The 19,625-nt window shown below is 40.6% G+C and overlaps 1 protein-coding gene across 5 annotated transcripts in view; it reads right to left on the reverse strand.

The window, feature by feature from the left end:
- Nucleotides 1-19,625, reverse strand: part of ANXA4 (annexin A4) — an 81,978-nt gene that overhangs the window by 16,833 nt on the left and 45,520 nt on the right. For all 5 annotated transcript variants that reach the window (XM_082356410.1, XM_082356409.1, XM_082356406.1 and 2 more), the window contains 5 exons: nt 18,443-18,537; nt 10,082-10,195; nt 9,150-9,240; nt 7,713-7,792; nt 6,074-6,130 (listed from right to left, as the gene is read on the reverse strand). In XM_082356410.1, the coding sequence (XP_082212536.1) occupies nt 6,074-6,130; nt 7,713-7,792; nt 9,150-9,240; nt 10,082-10,195; nt 18,443-18,537 (437 nt within the window). The remainder of the gene's footprint in view (nt 1-6,073; nt 6,131-7,712; nt 7,793-9,149; nt 9,241-10,081; nt 10,196-18,442; nt 18,538-19,625) is intronic.

Below are 19,625 nucleotides of genomic sequence, written 5' to 3' on the forward strand. Positions count from 1 at the left end.
AGTTGTGCAAGTTCAGAAAAAGTTCTGAAGATTGGCTGCACAACAATGTGCATATATTTAACACTACTGAATTGTATGCTTAAAAATGGTTAAGATGGTAAATTTTGTTATATGTATTTTATTAAAAAAAATTTTTTAAACCCTCCTGTTCATTTATAATCAGCAGCCGGCTTGTTCAATTTCTCAAAATTCCCTTGACAAAATTGATACATTTTGTCACTCCTTGGGCTTACCTCCATCTACTCAGCTGTTTCTTCACTTCCTTCTCTAATTCCCACCCTATTAAAGAGTCAGTTCATAGGACCGTGGAATTTTAAAGCTGGGAGGGCACAAAAGGTTCATCTAATTCAGTGTTTTTCTAACTTGAATCTCAGCAGGCTTGTGACTGCTTCAATCACTAAAGCATGGTGGCAGTGACACTGATTTCTGAGGCGAGGTCATAAAGGTCAGGCAGCTTTGGTTCTCGTGGAGTGCTGCCTTTCCAGACGGTCCCTCTTGAAATGCAGCCGCCATGCTCTGGGAAGCCCACGCCACCTGGAGAGGCCACATGTAGGAGATCCTTTCGAAGCCCCAGATGAGCCCAGCCTTTGAGTGACTGCAGCCCAGACACCAGACACATGAGTGATGGAGCCTCCAACCCCAGCCATTTGAGTCACCTCCAGCTACTCAAGTCTTCCCAGCTAAGACCTCTGACATTACAGAGCGGAGACAAGCCATCTCGCCTGTGCCTTGTGTGGATTATTGACCCACAGAATCCATGGGCATACTAAAATGGTGGTTGTTTTATGTCACCGAGCTGGAGGTGGTTTGTTATATACAGCAATAGTAACTAGGACATGTGGGCAAGGAATGAACTTTCAATCTGTCACAGAACGATACTTTTGTAAAATACCATAAAAATGAACTTGAGTAAAGTTTTAGTAATGGGTAGAAAATTGTATCTTTTTGTGTTAATTTTTTAAAAAATAACTAGTGAGGCTGGTCATTTTTTGGTGTATTTGCCATTTCTAGTTTTCCCTTTTTTGAGTTGCCTGTTAATGTACATGGTCCATTTTTTTTTTTGAGAAATGGGGCATTCTTATTCATAGTATCAAAACTGTAGTTTACTTATATACTTTATATATTAAGCTTATTATACATAAGGTGAAATTTCTTCCCATTCTATCATTTGATCTTTAATTTTGTTTGTGGTATTGTTTGCTAAGACAGTTCATTTTTTTTTTTTTTTTTTTTAGCCAAACTATCAACCCTTTTCCTTTATGGTTTCTGCCTTAAAAGAAAATGCATACAAAAATCCTTTCCCAGCTCCAGATTTAAAAAAGAATATTTAACTATACTTTTTTATAGTACCTTTATGGCTTGCTTTATTTATGTTAAAAATTTCAATCTATTTGGAGTTTATTACAATGTCAGGTGAAAGTCGGGATCTAACTTTATTGTTTCCCAAATGGTTAGCCAATTGTCCCCACTCCACTAAGTACTCTGTGTTTTCTTCACTGACTTGAAATGTGTATATTCTGTATGTATTCCTGAATATTCTCACATAGGCTTGGTTCTGCTCTTAGACTTTCTAATCATTCCATTGACTTCTCCCTATTCTTAGACCAGGACCAGATGCTTTAATTTATTTGTACATTTATTATATATTTAAATATATTTTAGGGCCAATTTGTCCACACCCTTCTTGTTGAGATTCTAATCTCCACAGTGTTTCCTCTATATTCCTCCTCTTCTCTGATTGCTTTGTCCTTTTCTTCTGAACTCTGGAGATTTTTTAGTACTGCCTTCCACAATGATTGTTTTCTGCAATGTCATTTCTGATCATTTCTGCTTCTAATAAACATTTAGATTCTGTCTTTCCTTGTTCCTAAGAACACTTCTCCTCCACTCATGGAGCTCTCTCTTTATCTCCGCTTGCCCTTCAACCAGCTCCATTTTCATCTCCATTATTTTCTCATTGCATCTTTTTTTTTTTTTTTTTTGGCTCTTGTTTAATTAAAGTCTGTCATTCTCTCATTTGTGTCAGGATCCAAAGCGATCTGAAATCTGTCTCTTCCATACAGTGAGCCCATGTTTGCCTCCCTTTGTGCCCCAGTTTGTTCACAGACCACAGTGTTTGAGTTGGGATTTGTTGATGTTCATGCCCTTTGATCTTGAAATGATGAACCTGACCTGGTTTTTCCCCCAGAACAAGGTGAAGTGGATTCTTCTTTGAGCTCCTCACTTTTCATTTGGATGAATTTCAAACAGGAAGACATGATGCTGGTCCAGTGGAGGCACTTGAGACACAGCCCGAGTCTTCCCTGAGGAGTTTCCCCATTTGCAGGAAGCCGCTGTGTCTATTTCCAGCAGGGGCAGGGTGTGTGTGTGTGTGTGTGTGTGTGTGTGTGTGTGTGTGTGTGTTAGCATCTTTTCTGGGGCAGGAACGGCTCTCCTGCATCCCTGGCCCAGCTTTGCTGCCCATCTGGCATTTTTAATGGCCCTCCTCCACAGTTTCCAGTGTTGATGCAGATTTTTCTCTATTTTTGTATTTCCTGGTTTGTTTGTTTTTCAGAAGGGAATCAAATATGTGCCATCTTCTAACAAAAGCTCCAAGGGGCATTTTTAATGTGGCATTAATATATTACAAATGTCTTTTTAAAGTAGGAATTCTGAATACTGCCTGCTATTTCCTTCAGTGCAGTTTTTTCATACCAAGAATAGATAAAATTGGACTTTTAGATAATAGCCTCTCTATACTTTAAAATTTCTGCCTTTGATAATAAATTACTAGCTAATTCCACTTGTTCTGATAATTCTTTTCATCTCAAACTCATTTACTTTCCTACATCAAAATTCAGCTATCATACCCAAAGTTTGCAGATATCCCTTACTGCTGACGTATGTTAAAGAGCGAAGGTTGACCAGGTTTTCCTACTGTCTTATCTTGGAAGAAGAGCTGAAGCCTTGACTGGAGTTGTTCTTAAATTCCTTGCCTCTTTGTAAGACTTGGAGGATCCAGAAAAACCCTATTCTGAGTTCTACTCCTTCCAACTTCTCCCAGCCCAAATTTGTTTGGAAGCACCTTTTCATCTGGTCACTTCCAAGGAGAACTGTGTTCCTTGAAGAACTCTCAAGTATTTGTTGAATTGCATGGTTTTTGTTGTGTGTATTTTTTTTTTAATTCAGGTATAATTGACATATAACATTATTTTAGTTTCAAGTGTAAAACATAATGATTTGATATTTGTATGTATTGAGAAATGATCATCATAACGAGTCTAGTTATCACCTGGCACCATACATAGTTACAAAATTTTTTTTTCTTATGATGAGGAGTTTTAAGATCTTTTTTCTCTTTGGAACTTTCAAGTATGCAATACAGTGTTATTAACTGCAGTCGCCGTGATGTACATTATATCCTTATGACTTACTTATTTTATAACTAAGTCTGTACCTTTTGACCCCCTTCACCCATTTTGCCCACCTCCACCCCTGCCTCTGGCAACCACCAATCTGTTCTCTGCATCTATGAGCTTGTTTTTTTTGGTTGTTGTTTGTCTATTTAGATTCCACATATAGGTGAGATCATACAGTATTTGTCTTTCTCTTTCTGACTTATTTCACTTAGCATAATGCCCTCAAGGTCCATCCACATTGTTGCAAATGGTAAGATTTCATCCTTTTTTTATGGCCGACTAGCATTATTCCATTGTACATATATACCACAATTTCTTTATCCATTCATCTATTGATGGGCACTTAGGTTGCTTCCATTATCTTGGCTATTGTAAATAATACTGCAATGAACACGGGAGTGCGTATATCTTTTTGAGTCAGTGTTTTCATTTTTGAGGGCTAAATACCAGAAGCGAAATTGCTGGATCACGAGGTAGTTCTATTTTTATATATTTTTTGTGGAAACTCCATACTGCTTTCCATAGTGGCTGCACCAGTTTACATTCCCACCAACAGTGCATGAGGGTTCCCTTTTCTTCACACCCTCGCCAACACTTGTTATTTGTTGTCTTTTTGATGACAACCATTCTGACAGGAGTGAGGTGATATCTCACTGTGGTTTTGATTTGCATTTCCCTGATGTCTAGTGATGTTGAGCATCTTTTCATGTGTCTGTTGGCCATCTGTATGTCTTTGGAAAAATGTCTATTCAGATCTTCTGCCCATTTTAAAATTGCATTGTTTGTTTGGGTTTTTGCTATTGAGTTGTATGAATTCTTTACGTATTTTAGATATTAGCCCTTTATTATATATATGATTTGCAAGTATTTTCTCTCATTTAGTATGTTGCTTTTTCATTTTGTTGATGGTTTCTTTTGCTGTGCAGAAGCTTTTTAGTTTGATGTAGTCCTACTTGTTTATTTTCGCTTCTGTTGCTTTTGCTTTGGTGTCAGATTAAAATAATTATTGCTAAGACCCATATCAAGTAGCTTATCACCTATGTTTTCTTCTAGGAGCTTTATGGTTTCAGGTCTTACTTTCAAGTCTTTAATTCATTTTGAGTGAATTTTCGTGTATGGTGTAAGGTAGTGGTCCAGTTTCATTCTTTTGTTTATGGCTGTTCAGTTTTCCCAACAAAATTTATCTAAGAGACTATGTTTTGCCCATTGTATATTCTTGGCTCCTTTGTCATAAATTAATTCATGGGTTTATTTCTCAGCTTTGTATTCTGTTCCATTGATCTGTATGTCTGTTTTAATGCCAATACCGTACTGTTTTGATTACTATAGCTTTATAATATGAATTGCATGGTTTTAAAAAATCAAACAGACCTGGATTCAAAGAGCACAATTCCACCAGCTATGTGATGTTATACAAGTTATTTAAATCTGTTCATCTGTCTCCTAATCTATAAAACAGAAGTAATAACATCTACTTCACAGATTTGTTGTAAGGAAGAAATGTAAAGTAGTTAACACAATGCCTAGCACCTAGTAAACCCACAAAAGGTGAGAGTGGGTATATATATATATATATATATATATATATGGCAGACATACATTGCTCACTAACTCTTCATTTAAATTCAGGATTCACCTGGGCTGTGGAGGTTCCTTCCATCATGCCCCAAAATGCTTGCCTTGAGGTAGCTGAAATTCACATAAGCATCCGGGAGATACAGTGTTTTCAATACCTCTCCCTCCTCAAAGCTTCTGGGTTGAAGGCAATTTCCTGTATCTCCTTATGGGATGGACCTCCCTGAATCCTCAGAACTCTTAGGACCCATATACTCCTCTCCCTTCTAGTGAAGGTAAAAGGTTCTTTCCTACGGAATCCCTAGTGGTTCATACCTCACATACTGAATGGGACCGATCTCTCTGTAAGGTTGTATTTTGGTTAACAGTACAGAGTCTAGATCCAAACTGCCTGGCTCAAATCCCAGTTCTGCCATTTATTATCTGTGTGAACTTGAGCAAGGAACTTGACTTCTCTGAGCCTCAATTTCCTTGTCTATAAGATGGAGATAGCAATACTTACTTCATAGGGTTATTGCAAAGATTCAATGACATACTTCATGTGATGAGCTTAGAACAGTGTTTGGTACCTGGTAAGGACCCAGTTTTTATTAGCTATTATTATTAGTGTTATCTGGCCACAGTAAATAGACCAGGGTTGGTGCCAGGGCAGCCATCAGAGGGCTGGGTAACAGGGAAGCAATTGCCTCTTGGGGTTTGGTATTAGTTTTATCCAACATGGTACCCGCTGTGCCAAGCTGTTTTACATAGGTTGTATGAAATGTTCTCTTTGGGGAAGTAAAAGTGAGAGGTCAAAAAGGCAGGTCCCTTCATCTCCCAGTAATTCAGAAGACACTCCATGGCTCTGTGGGGGCAGCCACACCATGGTCCCAACGTTAGGAAGTCTGGAACCCAGGGATGCTTATAAAATGATGCCCTAAACTACCCCCAAGCCCAAGGTATCTCTGCAAGAAACTTCTGCTATTAAAGATCATCTGCGGGAATCTTTTTTCATAACATATTCCAGCCTGGCCAATATACGTTGGACTATAACAGGGTGTCCACAAACTAGGGCCTGTCTTATTGGCAAAAGAGAAGAAAGAAGCTGCAGTTCTACTGACCTGGGCATCCTGTTTCACGAGAGCATCCTCCAGATAATTTCCTTCATCCCTGCCACCCTGAGGATGAGAAAAACAAACCCTGAGCACAAGAAAAACAAACCAAAGAGACTGAGAGAGGATCCATGAAGATTTGGGAGCTCTGATAAGACAGAACGTGTGGGAACCCAAGGACATGGTAATTAGACAGAAGGGGTCCTGAGTCCAGCTTAGGGAGAAAGAACAGATGTCTTTGAACGTGCTTGCGATATTCCCACGGTTCTGAGCTGACCAACCAGAGGGCAAGCTCGGTGTGGCTCCCTGATGTTGTGTGGGTGTCTCGGCCAGTTGAAGGGGCAGGAGGACAAATATGGCCTGGTGACTGCTCCCTCTGGGACAGTCCTCTCCTCCTTCCTCCCCTCCCCCCACTCCCGTGTCTTCCCTGCTGACTTATGCCTTCCTAACTGGCAAATGTACACTGATCAATTCTGCCAAATAGGAGCTGGAAAGACAGGAGAATCAAGAGACTCTGGGGCCAACGGTGGGGGCTTGAGGAACATCTGAAAGTGCCCCATCCCTCAGCAACACTAGCTCACCAGGAAGGCAGGGCTAAAGCCTTGGAGGAATGCCAAAGAATGGCAAAACAGGCTACTTTCCTCTAGTTTGTTATGCTGTTTTATTACTCTGCTGTCTCAATATGCTATGATCTAGGCATGGCTCTGCAGCAGTAAATCTGAGAGGAAAAGAAAAAATGGGTAGGAAGTAAGAAAAACAGGCTGGCATTATTAAGTAAATATCAGAGACAGAGTGAAGTGGGAGTTGGAGATGATTTCTGGGGTTCTGCTTTGGTTATTGGAAGAACAGCAACAGTATGAATAGAAAAAGACAAGCCAGGAAGAAGAGCTGGTTTGGAGGGAAAATGAGTTCAGGTTTAGTTTAGGAGGACTGAGTTGAGGTGCTGGCAGAATATCCATCAGGAAACACGCAAAAAGCAGTGAGAAATGACAGTCTCACACTCAGGAAGGAGGTCAGGGATAAAGATTAAATTGTGAAGCCATGTGAAATGTCTTGCAAATCCATCTCTCTTTTCTGGCACCCCTGCTCCCACACTAGCCCAGACCTGCTTTTTTCACGGTATCTGGAATACCGAGGTAACCTCCTGCCTGGGCTCCCTGCCTCTGGTTCAATTCATCTAACATATCGCTATAACATTACTTTGCTGGGACTTCCCTGGCAGTCCAGTGCTTAAGGTTTCGCCTTCCAATGCAGGGGTTGCAGGCGCGATTCCTGGTCGGGGAGCTAAGATCCCACATGCTTCGCGCGGCCAAAAAATCGAAACATAAAACAGAAGCAATATTGTAACAAATTCAGTAAAGACTTTAAAAATGGTCCACATCAAAAAAAAAAAAAAACTTTAAAACAAACAGAAAAAGAGCACCTGGCATGTATCAGGTGCTTGTATGTATAAATGAGAACAAAGGGGCCTACATGACTAGCCAGAGTCTTTAAAGGAGAGAGGATAAAATAACAGAGACCCAAGAAAAACACAGGGGAATATTCCCATTTGGGAGGTTGAAAGGATGAGAAAGGCTAGAAAAATGGGTAGAGAGTAAGTGTCTCAATAACACCCAACCCCCCCCCCCCAAAGGAGGGAGCGACTCACAGCGGACAGAGACACCAGCACGCGCTGGAACATGAGCGATGTGTCAGAGCGAATGTCATCTTCAAGGCTCCGCCCATATTCTAGCAAGAGAGTAAAATCAGCGACATCAGAGTAAAGAACCCTGCCCGACACCGCGTCACACCCCAGAGCCTTCCACCCTCTTCAGGACCTGTCTACTGAAGCAGCTCGTCGTGAGGTTTTTCAGCCCACACACAGTTTTCCAAAAACGAAACTCTGGTAAAATGGTCAAGATAAGTTTAGCTTGTCATTAGAGGGGTAATGAGATGCTCTTTTTCCTTGAATTGGGCAGTTGAGAAGGCCGGGCTGTGATCCCCACTCTGTGGTTCCTACCGTCCAGGGGTTTGTCCTGAACATGGTTTGCAGTGACGCAGAGAAGCAGCTAAGCGGCCCGTGGAAAGGCAAACAGAGTGGGGTTTCTGAACCTGTGTTTGGGGACAAGCAGGAGACTGCAGAGAGAAGTCCTGTATTCGGCAGACGTGGGGAGCCAACGCTAGAACCAGACTCCCGAGGTTTAGAATCTCCCGATCTGAACACTTACCAAAAAACTCTTATTGTTTTGTTTTCTTTCTACCAAAGTATACGTGTTTATTACAGAAAACAGGAAAAAATAACTAAGTAAAATGGAGGAAAAGAAAACCTCACCATGAATCTAATCACCCAGAAATAATAATCTTTGATAACATTTTGGTGAATATCCTTCCTCATTTCCCCCCATATACACATATTGTTTTTCTTTCTTTGAAAAAGGGGATCATAGCATCCCATTTTATGATTTGTCTTTTTCACTTATCCTTACACCATACCACTTATTGTAATTTAATAATATCCTTCAACATACGTTTTGATGACTACATTGTGTGGGTGTACCATATTTTGTTTAGCCAACCTGGTGGACATTTTAAGCTAATATAAGCAATACTGTGGGATCCAAACCTTTGTGCATTTTTATTATATTCTTAGGGTAAAAAGGTAGGCATCTTTTAAAGGCATGTATTGTTCTCTGGAGATTTTTAAGAGGGGAGTAAGCGGCTATCCCTCCGAGGCGGCTGCAGGACCTATAGTCCAGTCTGAAGGTCAGAAGTTGGCCAAGACTGCTCCTCCAGGCCATTCCCTGGAATGCTAAGATTCAATGGCACCACCACTTTTGAACAAGCACCTTTGATTCTCTGCTGGATAATACGGAACACCTTTCCAGCTTTCAGGGTAATAAAACCATGGGTAGCCTAAGTAGGGTGGCAGGTGCACCTGAGAAGTCTTGAAAAGCCAACAGTCATTTGTGTAGACAGGGATCTGCCTGAAGGCAGAGCTTGGAACTGAGGATCCCTCATGGTCAGTGTTTCAGTGGGTAACCACCTACTGTTAGTCTAGGTCTCAGAGAACAGGGCCTCAGCCAGGGCCACTGAGGACGCTACATACGCAGCTGGTAGGTCTGGTTTATGCGCCGGATCTCCTCGGGCATCCGGGAGGCCAGGATCTCAATCAGGCAGCTCTCATCCGTGCCTGCTCCCTAAATGCAAAACCCAGAGGAGAGGGCTATGAGTCAGTTTACCAAGTTGAGTCCCAGACACAGGAGGAATACAACCAGGAATCTGCAGAGAATAGAAACAACTCACCGAGTTCTAGCAACAGGATTTGATCTTTTTTAACTGTCCGACCCAAATTCCAACATATTTACTATAATCATTATTAGTCATAACATACATTTATGGGCTGTTTCTATGTGTTGGTTAGGGACAGTTTCTGCCCTCTGGGGGGCTGTCTTTCCTTGCCCTCCCCTGTACTTTTCCTTTGCAGGGCAGAATCTTCTGGCAAAGGCTGTTATCTCTTTGTTTCTCCAGAGTCTAGCCCAGAACCTTCCACGAGGCTGAGTATTTATTGACATGGTGGAGGAGGGTAGTTGTATTTGAATTTCATACTTGGTCATTAACAGTCGGCAGACCCTGGAGTAGGGCACAGTGGATCCAGCATCCAGGGAAGCTGAGAACACTTTACCAGTTCTGAGCAGACCGAGAGGCCCCCAAGATGTCAGTCAAAAGTTTCATATCTCAAAAGTAGCTAATACAGCAAGAAAGCTTCTGGAGCTGCACCAAAAGCACAAGTTTAATCAGTCCCCAGTGAGCCACAGGAAAGAACAAATGATTCCTTAACTTCTGGGGAAACAACTTTTAAATTACAGTGGCTCGAATGCAATGTCATGTTTTCAAGTTGTCATAAATGCAGGAAAATCTTTCTCGCATATCTCCTCCTCCGCACTCTCAGGAGGCCTCTATCAGTGTTTCTTGAGAAAGCCCGCCAGCAGCCAGCATTTGCACAAACAGCACCGAGAGCAGGAGGGGAGGACCACGAACCCTCATGGCCTTTCGCAGCTCCTGCACGTCATACAGCACCGTGGGCGTCATCATCGCCAAGATCACCTGCTCGAAGTTGCCACTCAGTTCTGACTTCAAGTCGTCCATCAGGTCCTGGGACACAAGAAAGCACGCTGCTTAACTGCTACAGTAACAGAAATCAGCCACCCTCAGTGGGGTCCCGGGACGGCTGGGGTCTCCAAGATCCTTTCAGGGGCTCGTGTGTGCAAAACCATCTTCATAATAACATTAAGACGCTGGGATCTGACTTTACACTCTCATCCTCTCACAGTTGTCCAGGGAAGCTTTTCAAAGGCTACTCGGTATGTCTACAGATCTACAGTTATGTGAAAAGGCTATTAAAATACTCCTCCCTTTCCCAACTACCTATCTGTACAAGACCAGATTTCCTTCCTACTTCAAACAAAACCACATATCGCAACAAGTTGAATGCAGAAGCAGATATGAGAATCCAGGGTATTCCATTAAGCAGACATTAAAGAGATTTGCAAAATGTTAAAAGAATGCCAATCTTCTCACTAATTTGTTTTTTCTTTTGGAATATAAAGCTATTTTTCCTAAAATCATTATTTATGTTAACATGTAATATGTTTTTATAGTTTTTAAAATAAGTTAACAAATACCTATTTTTAAATGTCCTTAATTTAAATTAAGTTTTAATTTTTAAAATGGTTAACATCAATAGATGTAACCCACAAAAACAAAAAAGTCCTCAATAATTTGAGTGTAAAGGGGTTCCAAGATCAGTGTATTCGCTCACTTAACAATATACCCTGAATGTATTTCCAAGTCAATATTTACCTACAACATTCTTAACAGCTGCAGAAATTTCCATATGTAGAGGCAAAATAATTTCTTTAATAAGACCCCCATTCTATTTTTCTACTATTCTTCTAAACAGGCATTTAGCTGCATCCTTGTGATCATTCATGATTATTTCTTAACGCTCAATGATTAAAAAGAAATGCAATTATTTGGAGAAAGGACCAATTTCTTTTTTTTTTTTAAGTGTAAACAGTTACATGAGTTTTTATTAGACATTTTTTTAACCCACAAAAATGGAATTATATCAACCGCATTTTTTTTTTATACAGCAGGTTCTTATTAGTCATCAATTTTATACACATCAGTGTATACATGTCAATCCCTATTGCCCAGTTCAGCACACCACCATCCCCACTCTGCCGCAGTTTTCCCCCCTCGGTGTCCATACATTTGTTCTCTACATCTGTGTCTCAAATTCTAGCCTGCAAACCAGTTCATCTGTACCATTTTTCTAGGTTCCACATACATGTGTTAATATACGATATTTGTTTTTCTCTTTCTGACTTAACTCACTCTGTATGACAGTCTCTAGATCCATCCACGTCTCAACAAATGACTCAATTTCGTTCCTTTTAATGGCTGAGTAATATGCCATTGTATATATGTACCACATCTTCTTTATCCATTCGTCTGTCGATGGGCATTTAGGTTGCTTCCATGACCTGGCTATTGTAAATAGTGCTGCAATGAACATTGGGGTGCATGTGTCTTTTTGAATTATGGTTTTCTCTGGGTATATACCCAGTAGTGGGATTGCTGGGTCATATGGTAATTCTATTTTTAGTTTTTTAAGGAACCTCCATACTGTTCTCCATAGTGGCTGTATCAATGTACATTCCCACCAACAGTGCAAGAGGGTTCCCTTTTCTCCACACCCTCTCCAGCATTTGTTGTTTGTAGATTTTCTGATGATGCCCATTCTAAATGGTGTGAGGTGACACTTCATTGTAGTTTTGATTTGCATTTCTCTAATAATTAGTGATGTTGAGCAGCTTTTCATGTACTTCTTGGCCATCTGTATGTCTTCTTTGGAGAAATGTCTATTTAGATCTTCTGCCCATTTTTGGATTGGGGTGTTTGTTTCTTTAATATTGAGCTGCATGAGCTGTTTATATATTTTGGAGATTAATCCTTTGTCTGTTGATTCGTTTGCAAATATTTTCTCCCATTCTGAGGGTTGTCTTTTTGTCTCATTTATGGTTTCCTTTGCTGTGCAAAAGCTCTGAAGTTTCATGTGGTCCCATTTGTTTATTTTTGTTTTTATTTGCATTACTCTAGGATCAAAAAACATCTTGCTGTGATTTATGTCAAAGAGTGTTCTTCCTATGTTTTCCTCTAAGAGTTTTAAAGTGTCCGGTCTTACATTTAGGTCTCGAATCCACTTTGAGTTTATTTTTGTGTATGGTGTTAGGGACTGTTCTAATTTCATTATTTTACATTTAGCTGTCCAGTTTTCCCAGTACCACTTATTGAAGAGACTGTCTTTTCTCCATTATATATCCTTGCCTGCTTTGTCATAGATTAGTTGACCATAGGTGCGTGGGTTTCTCTCTGGGCTTTCTATCTAGTTCCATTGATCTATGTTTCTGTTTTTGTGCCAGTACCATATTGTCTTGATTACTGTAGCTTTGTAGTATAGTCTGAAGTCAGGGAGTCTGATTCCTCCAGCTCCGTATTTTCCCTCAAGACTGCTTTGGCTATTCGGGGTCTTTTGTGTCTCCATACAAATTTTAAGATTATTTGTTCTAGTTCCGTAAAAAATGCCATTGGTAATTTGATAGGGATTGCATTGAATCTGTAGATTGCTTTGGGTAGTATAGTCATTTTCACAATGTTGATTCTTCCAATCCAAGAACATGGTATATCTCTCCATCTGTTGGTATCATCTTTAATTTCTTTCATCAGTGTCTTATAGTTTTGTGCATACAGGTCTTTTGTCTCCCTAGGTAGGTTTATTCCTAGGTATTTTATTCTTTTTGTTGCAATGGTAAATGGGAGTGTTTCCTTAATTTCTCTTTCAGATTTTTCAGCATTAGTGTATAGGAATGCAAGAGATTTCTGTGCATTAATTTTGTATCCTGCAACTTTACCAAATTCATTGATTAGCTCTAGTAGCTTTCTGGTGGCATCTTTAGGATTCTCTATGTATAGTATCATGTCATCTGCAAACAGTGACTGTTTTACTTCCTCTTTTCCAATTTGTATTATACTTTTATTTCTTTTTCTTATCTGATTGCCGTGGCTAGGACTTCCAAAACTATGTTGAATAATAGTGGTGAGAGTGGACATCCTTCTCTCATTCCTGATCTTAGAGGAAATGCTTTCAGTTTTTCACCATTGAGAATGATGTTTGCTGTGGGTTTGTCATATATGGCCTTTATTATGTTGAGGTAGGTTCCCTCTATGCCCACTTTCTGGAGAGTTTTTATCATAAATGGGTGTTGAATTTTGTCGAAAGCTTTTTCTGCATCTACTGAGATGATCATATGGTTTTTATTCTTCAGTTTGTTAATATGGTGTATCACATTGATTGATTTGCGTATATTGAAGAATCCTTGCATCCTTGGGATAAATCCCACTTGATCATGGTGTATGATCCTTTTAATGTGTTGTTGGATTCTGTTTACTAGTATTTTGTTGAGGTTTTTGCATCTATGTTCATCAGTGATATTGGCCTATAGTTTTCTTTTTTTGTAGTATCTTTGTCTGGTTTTGGTATCAGGGTGATGGTGGCCTCATAGAATGAGTTTGGGAGTGTTCCTTCCTCTGCAATTTTTTGGAAGAGTTTGAGAAGGATGGGTGTTAGCTCTTCTCTAAATGTTTGATAGAATTCACCTGTGAAGCCATCTGGTCCTGGACTTTTGTTTGTTGGAAGATTTTTAATCAAAGTTTCAATTTCATTACTTGTGATTGGTCTGTTCATATTTTCTATTTCTTTCTGGTTCAGTCTTGGAAGCTTATACCTTTCTAAGAATTTGTCCATTTCTTCCAGGTTGTCCATTTTATTGGCATAGAGTTGCTTGTAGTAGTCTCTTAGGATGCTTTGTATTTCTGCGGTGTCTGTTGTAACTTCTCCTTTTTCATTTCTAATTTTACTGATTTGAGTCTTCTCCCTTTTTTACTTGATGAGTGTGGCTAATTGTTTATCACTTTGGTTTAACTTCTCAAAGAACCAGCTTTTAGTTTTATTGATCTTTGCTATTGTTTTCTTTGTTTCTATTTCATTTTTTTCTGCTCTGATATTTATGACTTCTTTCCTTCTGCTAACTTTGGGTTTTGTTTGTTCTTCTTTCTCTAGTTCCTTTAGGTGTAAAGTTAGATTGTTTATTTGAGATTTTTCTTGTTTCTTGAGGTAGGCTTGTATAGCTATAAACTTCCCTCTTAGAACTGCTTTTGCTGCATCCCATAGGTTTTCAATCGTCGTGTTATCATGGTCATTTGTCTCTAGGTATTTTTTAATTGCCTCTTTGATTTCTTCAGTGATCTCTTGGTTATTTAGTAACGTATTGTTTAGCCTCCATGTGTTTGTGTTTTTTATGTTTTTTTTCTGTGTAAGTGATTTCTAATCTCATAGCATTGTGGTCAGAAAAGATGCTTGATATGATTTCAATTTTCTTAAATTTACTGAGGCTTGATTTGTGCCCCAAGATGTGATCTATCCTGGAGAATGTTCCGTGTGCACTTGAGAAGAAAGTGTAATCTGCTGTTTTTGGATGGAATGTCCTATAAATATCAATTAAATCTATCTGGTATATTGTGTCATTTAAAGCTTCTGTTTCCTTATTTATTTTCATTTTGGATGATCTGTCCATTGGTGTAAGTGAGGTGTTAAAGTCCCCCACTATTATTGTGTTAATGTTAATTTCCTCTTTTATAGCTGTTAGCAGTTGCCTTATGTATTGAGGTGCTCCTCTGTCGGGTGCATATATATTTATAATTGTTATATCTTCTTCTTGGATTGATCCCTTGATCATTATGTAGTGTCCTTCCTTGTCTCTTGTAACATTCTTTATTTTAAAGTCTATTTTATCTGATATGAGTATAGCTACTCCAGCTTTCTTTTGATTTCCATTTGCATGGACTATCTTTTCCCATCCCCTCACTTTCAGTCTGTATGTGTCCCTAGGTCTGAAGTGGGTCTCTTGTAGACAGCATATAGATGGGTCTTGTTTTTGTATCCATTCAGCAAGCCTGTGTCTTTTGGTTGGAGCATTGATTCCATTCACGTTTAAGGTAATTATCGATATGTATGTTCCTATGACCATTTTCCTAACTGTTTTGGGTTTGTTTTTGTAGGTCCTTTTCTTCTCTTGTGTTTCCCACTTAGAGAAGTTCCTTTAGCATTTGTTGTAGAGCTGGTTTGGTGGTGCTGAATTCTCTTAGCTGTTGCTTGTCTGTAAAGCTTTTGATTTCTCCAGCAAATCTGAATGAGATCCTTGCTGGGTAGAGTAATCTTGGTTGTAGGTTCTTCCCTTTCATCACTTTAAGTATATCATGCCACTCCCTTCTGGCTTGTAGAGTTTTTGCTGAGAAATCAGCTGTTAACCTTATGGGAGTTCCCTTGTATGTTATTTGTCGTTTTTCCCTTGCTGCTTTCAATAATTTTTCTTTGTCTTTAATTTTTGCCAATTTGATTACTATGTGTCTCGGCGTGTTTCTCCTTAGGTTTATCCTGTATGGGACTCGCTGCGCTTCCTGGACTTGGGTGGCTAATTCCTTTCCCATGTTAGGGAAGTTTTCAACTATAATCTCTTCAAATATTTTCTCTGGTCCTTTCTCTCTCTCTTCTCCTTCTGGGACCCCTATAATGCGAATGTTGTTGCGTTTAATGTTGTCCCAGAGGTCTCTTAGGCTGTCTTCATTTCTTTTCACTCTTTTTTCTTTATTCTGTTCTGCAGCAGTGAATTCCACCATTCTGTCTTCCAAGTCACTTATCCGTTCTTCTGCCTCAGTTATTCTGCTATTGATTCCTTCTAGTGTAGTTTTCATTTCAGTTACTGTATTGTTCATCTCTGTTTGTTTGTTCTTTAATTCTTCTAGGTCTTTTTTAAACATTTCTTGCATCTCTTCGATCTTTGCCTCCATTCTTTTTCCGAGGTCCTGGATCATCTTCACTATCATTATTCTGAATTCTTCTTCTGGAAGGCTGCCTATCTCCACTTCATTTAGTTGTTTTTCTGGGGTTTTATCTTGTTCCTTCATCTGGTACATAGCCCTCTGCCTTTTCATCTTGTCTATCTTTCTGTGGATGTGGTTTTTGTTCCACAGGCTGCAGGACTGTAGTTCTTCTTCCTTCTGCTGTCTGCCCTCTGGTGGATGAGGCTATCTAAGAGGCTTGTGTAAGTTTCCTGATAGGAGGGACTGGTGGTGGGTAGAGTTGACTGTTGCTCTGGTGGGCAGAGCTCAGTAAAACTTTAATCCGCTTGACTTCTGATGGGTGGGGCTGGGTTCCCTCCCTGTTGGTTGTTTGGCCTGAGGCAACCCAACACTGGAGCCTACCTGGGCTCTTTGGTGGGGCTAATGGCGGACTCAGGGAGGGCTCATGCCAAGGAGTACTTCCCAGAACTTCTGCTCCCAGTGTCCTTGTCCCCACGGTGAGCCACAGCCACCCCCCGCCTCTGCAGGAGACCCTCCAACACTAGCAGGTAGGTCTGGTTCAGTCTCCCCTGGGGTCACTGCTCCTTCCCCTCGGTCCTGATGTGCACACTACTTTGTGTGTGCCCTCCAAGAGTGGAGTCTCTGTTTCCCCCAGTCCTGTCGAAGTCCTGCAATCAATTCCCACTAGGCTTCAAAGTCTGATTCTCTAGGAATTCCTCCTCCTGTTGCCGGACCCCCAGGTTGGGAAGCCTGACGTGGGGCTCAGAACCTTCACTCTAGTCGGTGGACTTCTGTGGTATAAGTGTTCTCCAGTCTGTGAGTCACCCACCCAGCAGTTATGGGATTTGACTTTACTGTGATTGCGCCCCTCCTACCGTTTCATTGTGGCTTCTCCTTTGTCTTTGGATGTGGGGTATCTTTTTTGGTGAGTTCCAGTGTCTTCCTATCGATGACTGTCCAGCAGCTAATTGTGATTCTGGTGTTCTCGCAAGAGGGAGTCCAAAGGACCAATTCCTAAAGACATTTAGTCACATTTCCTCCTAGAACAGGTCAGAGAGTTTAAGAACCTGCTTAAGATCAACCAACTAATACCGAGTTGATTTGGTTTCAAGTTCTGATCTCAGATTCTCACAAACCTGAGTCTGCAACACTATATTTCAATCTATTGTGCATATTTTTATGTTACATCCACACATATCAAATGGATGAATGAACAAATAAATTAGCATTCAGTCACTCCATTAAGGTTGGTCATCTTAACAAACGGCTGTCAGATCAGCTTAGTTCTGAAGCTGAATAATCAACCCCAAATGTGCGGCAACACTTTGTCTCTAGCTTACACATCACATGCATGTTCATTAAATTTCTTTGGGGATGGAGAAGAGCTTAAAAGGCCCAAAAGATACTCTGAGCAATCTGAGGGAGGAATCCCACTGGTGCCCAGCCAAGGTTTGCAATGTAGATGCTCCTGGGAAGAGCTGAGCCAGCCCTGCCCCACCCAGCAGCTTAATGCCTGCCTTTGAGAGGCAGCCCGTCTGACTAGCTTTTATAAAATATCCAAGAATAGAAATACTTATCATGGAGTTAACAGCACTCTGAGACCTGGAAGCACTTATTGATAACATTTCCTCAATAAAAAGATTCTCTAATCACACAGATGGGCTTCCAGTGATGTGGAAAGATTGGGTGAATGACTCTGATAAGTGAGCTGTTGAAAATGAGACTGAGACAGGGTTGCTCAGGGGTGTGGGATTCAAAGAGGAAGGGGAAAACATGATGAGTGAACCACCTTTGAATGCATAAGCCACTTACATACACACACACACACACACACACACACACACACACACACACACACACACAGAGCCCCGTTCTAGAACTGGAGGAGGTGGCTCTCAGTTAAGGATCAGTCAAAGGAATGAATATATACTACAAATGGGTTTATGTAAAAGAGTTGGATAGACCCTAAATCCTCGGAGAGCCTATTTAGAACAAACTGGATTTAAACATTTTAGTCAGTTTGGAGGATCTTCATTCGGAAGTGGCCTAAAGGCCAAGGGAAGCAACACTGAAAGCTGAGCCCTGCCCAGTGCTCCAAAGGGCAAGGGGCTGAGTCCATTCCACAACCAAGTCCCTGAAAGGACTTGTGGGGGAAGAGACTAAACTTAGCCTTGAATTTTGTGAATCAAGAGCTCCCTGAAATCACTTCTGGCTATGGACAGTGGAGGAACTCTTGAACGTGTTGAAACTGTTTTTTGTTTGTTTGTTTGTTTGTTTTTTTCCAAGAACATCTTTAAACAAGGCAAAGGATCCATCTTTTAAAAACCAAGGGCCACTACTTCAGGATTCAAGAAGGAAGGGGCCCCTGCTCCCCTACTGCTGACAGGTCCCTTGTCAAGCCAGAGAGCTGCCACCTACCCTGCCAATGGTGGTCTTGTAGGCCGTCCTGATTTCCTGGCGCTGGGCCATGTTGCGATAGGCCAGGACATTGATGATGGCATCTTCATCCGTGCCTGGTGTGGAGCGGAGACAGGGAGTGAGTGTGATTTGAGAGAGGAATGAGAAAATGGGTTCCTCTGTGGACACCGGTGTAACCCAAACACACGCAGAGAGCTTTCTAAGAAAAGAAGTTCTTGTTCAGAGGGCTTGTCTATTTTGGAGGGAAAACAGACACTAGATTAGAGTCTCGGTCTCTCCTTTCATTAGCTATTTTTTTTTTAACATCTTCATTGGAGTATAGTTGCTTTACAATGGTGTGTTAGTTTCTGCTATATAAAAAAGTGAATCTGCTATACATATACATATATCCCCATATCCCCTCCCTCTTGAGCCTCCCTCCCACCCTCCCCTTCCCACCCCTCTAGGTGGACACAAAGCATGGAGCTGATCTCCCTGTGCTATGCAGCTGCTTCCCACTAGCTATCTATTTTACATTTGGTAGTGTATATATGTCCATGCCACTCTCTCACTTCATCCCAGCTTACCCTTCCCCCTCCCCGTGTCCTCAAGTCCATTCTCTACATCTGCATCTTTATTCCTGTCCTGCCCCTAGGTTCATCAGAACCGTTTTTTTTTTTTTAGATTCCATATATATGTGTTAGCATACAGTATTTGTTTTTCTCTTTCTGACTTACTTCACTCTGTATGACAGACTCTAGGTCCAACCACCTCACTACAAATAACTCAATTTCGTTTCTCTTTATGGCTGAGTAATATTCCATTGTATATATGAACCACTAAATGAAAGAGTTAACTTCTCTGAGCATTAGTTTCCTTATCTATGAATGTGAGTGATCATAGTACTTTCCCTCTTTGGATCACCCATATTTATCTTCCATGTTCTTGCCTTTCTCTCCTCACTTTTATCTCTTTATCATCTCCTCTGAGTTTCAAAACAGTTCAAACCCGTCTTTGAATTCATGATTTGGCACTTCACAGGGTTTAAATTGGCTGCTCATTGTATCCACTGCGTTTTAAGATCTGTATTTGCGTTTTTCTTTTCTAAGCTCTCTTTCCTGATCTCTGATCAGGAAACTTTTTATAACTGCCCATGAATTCCCATGATGCAATATCCTACCAAAACTTTTCACTATGAATTACA

This window comes from Balaenoptera borealis, assembly GCF_965194805.1.
Source record: "Balaenoptera borealis genome assembly, chromosome: 15".
Taxonomy (NCBI): Eukaryota; Metazoa; Chordata; class Mammalia; order Artiodactyla; family Balaenopteridae; genus Balaenoptera; species Balaenoptera borealis.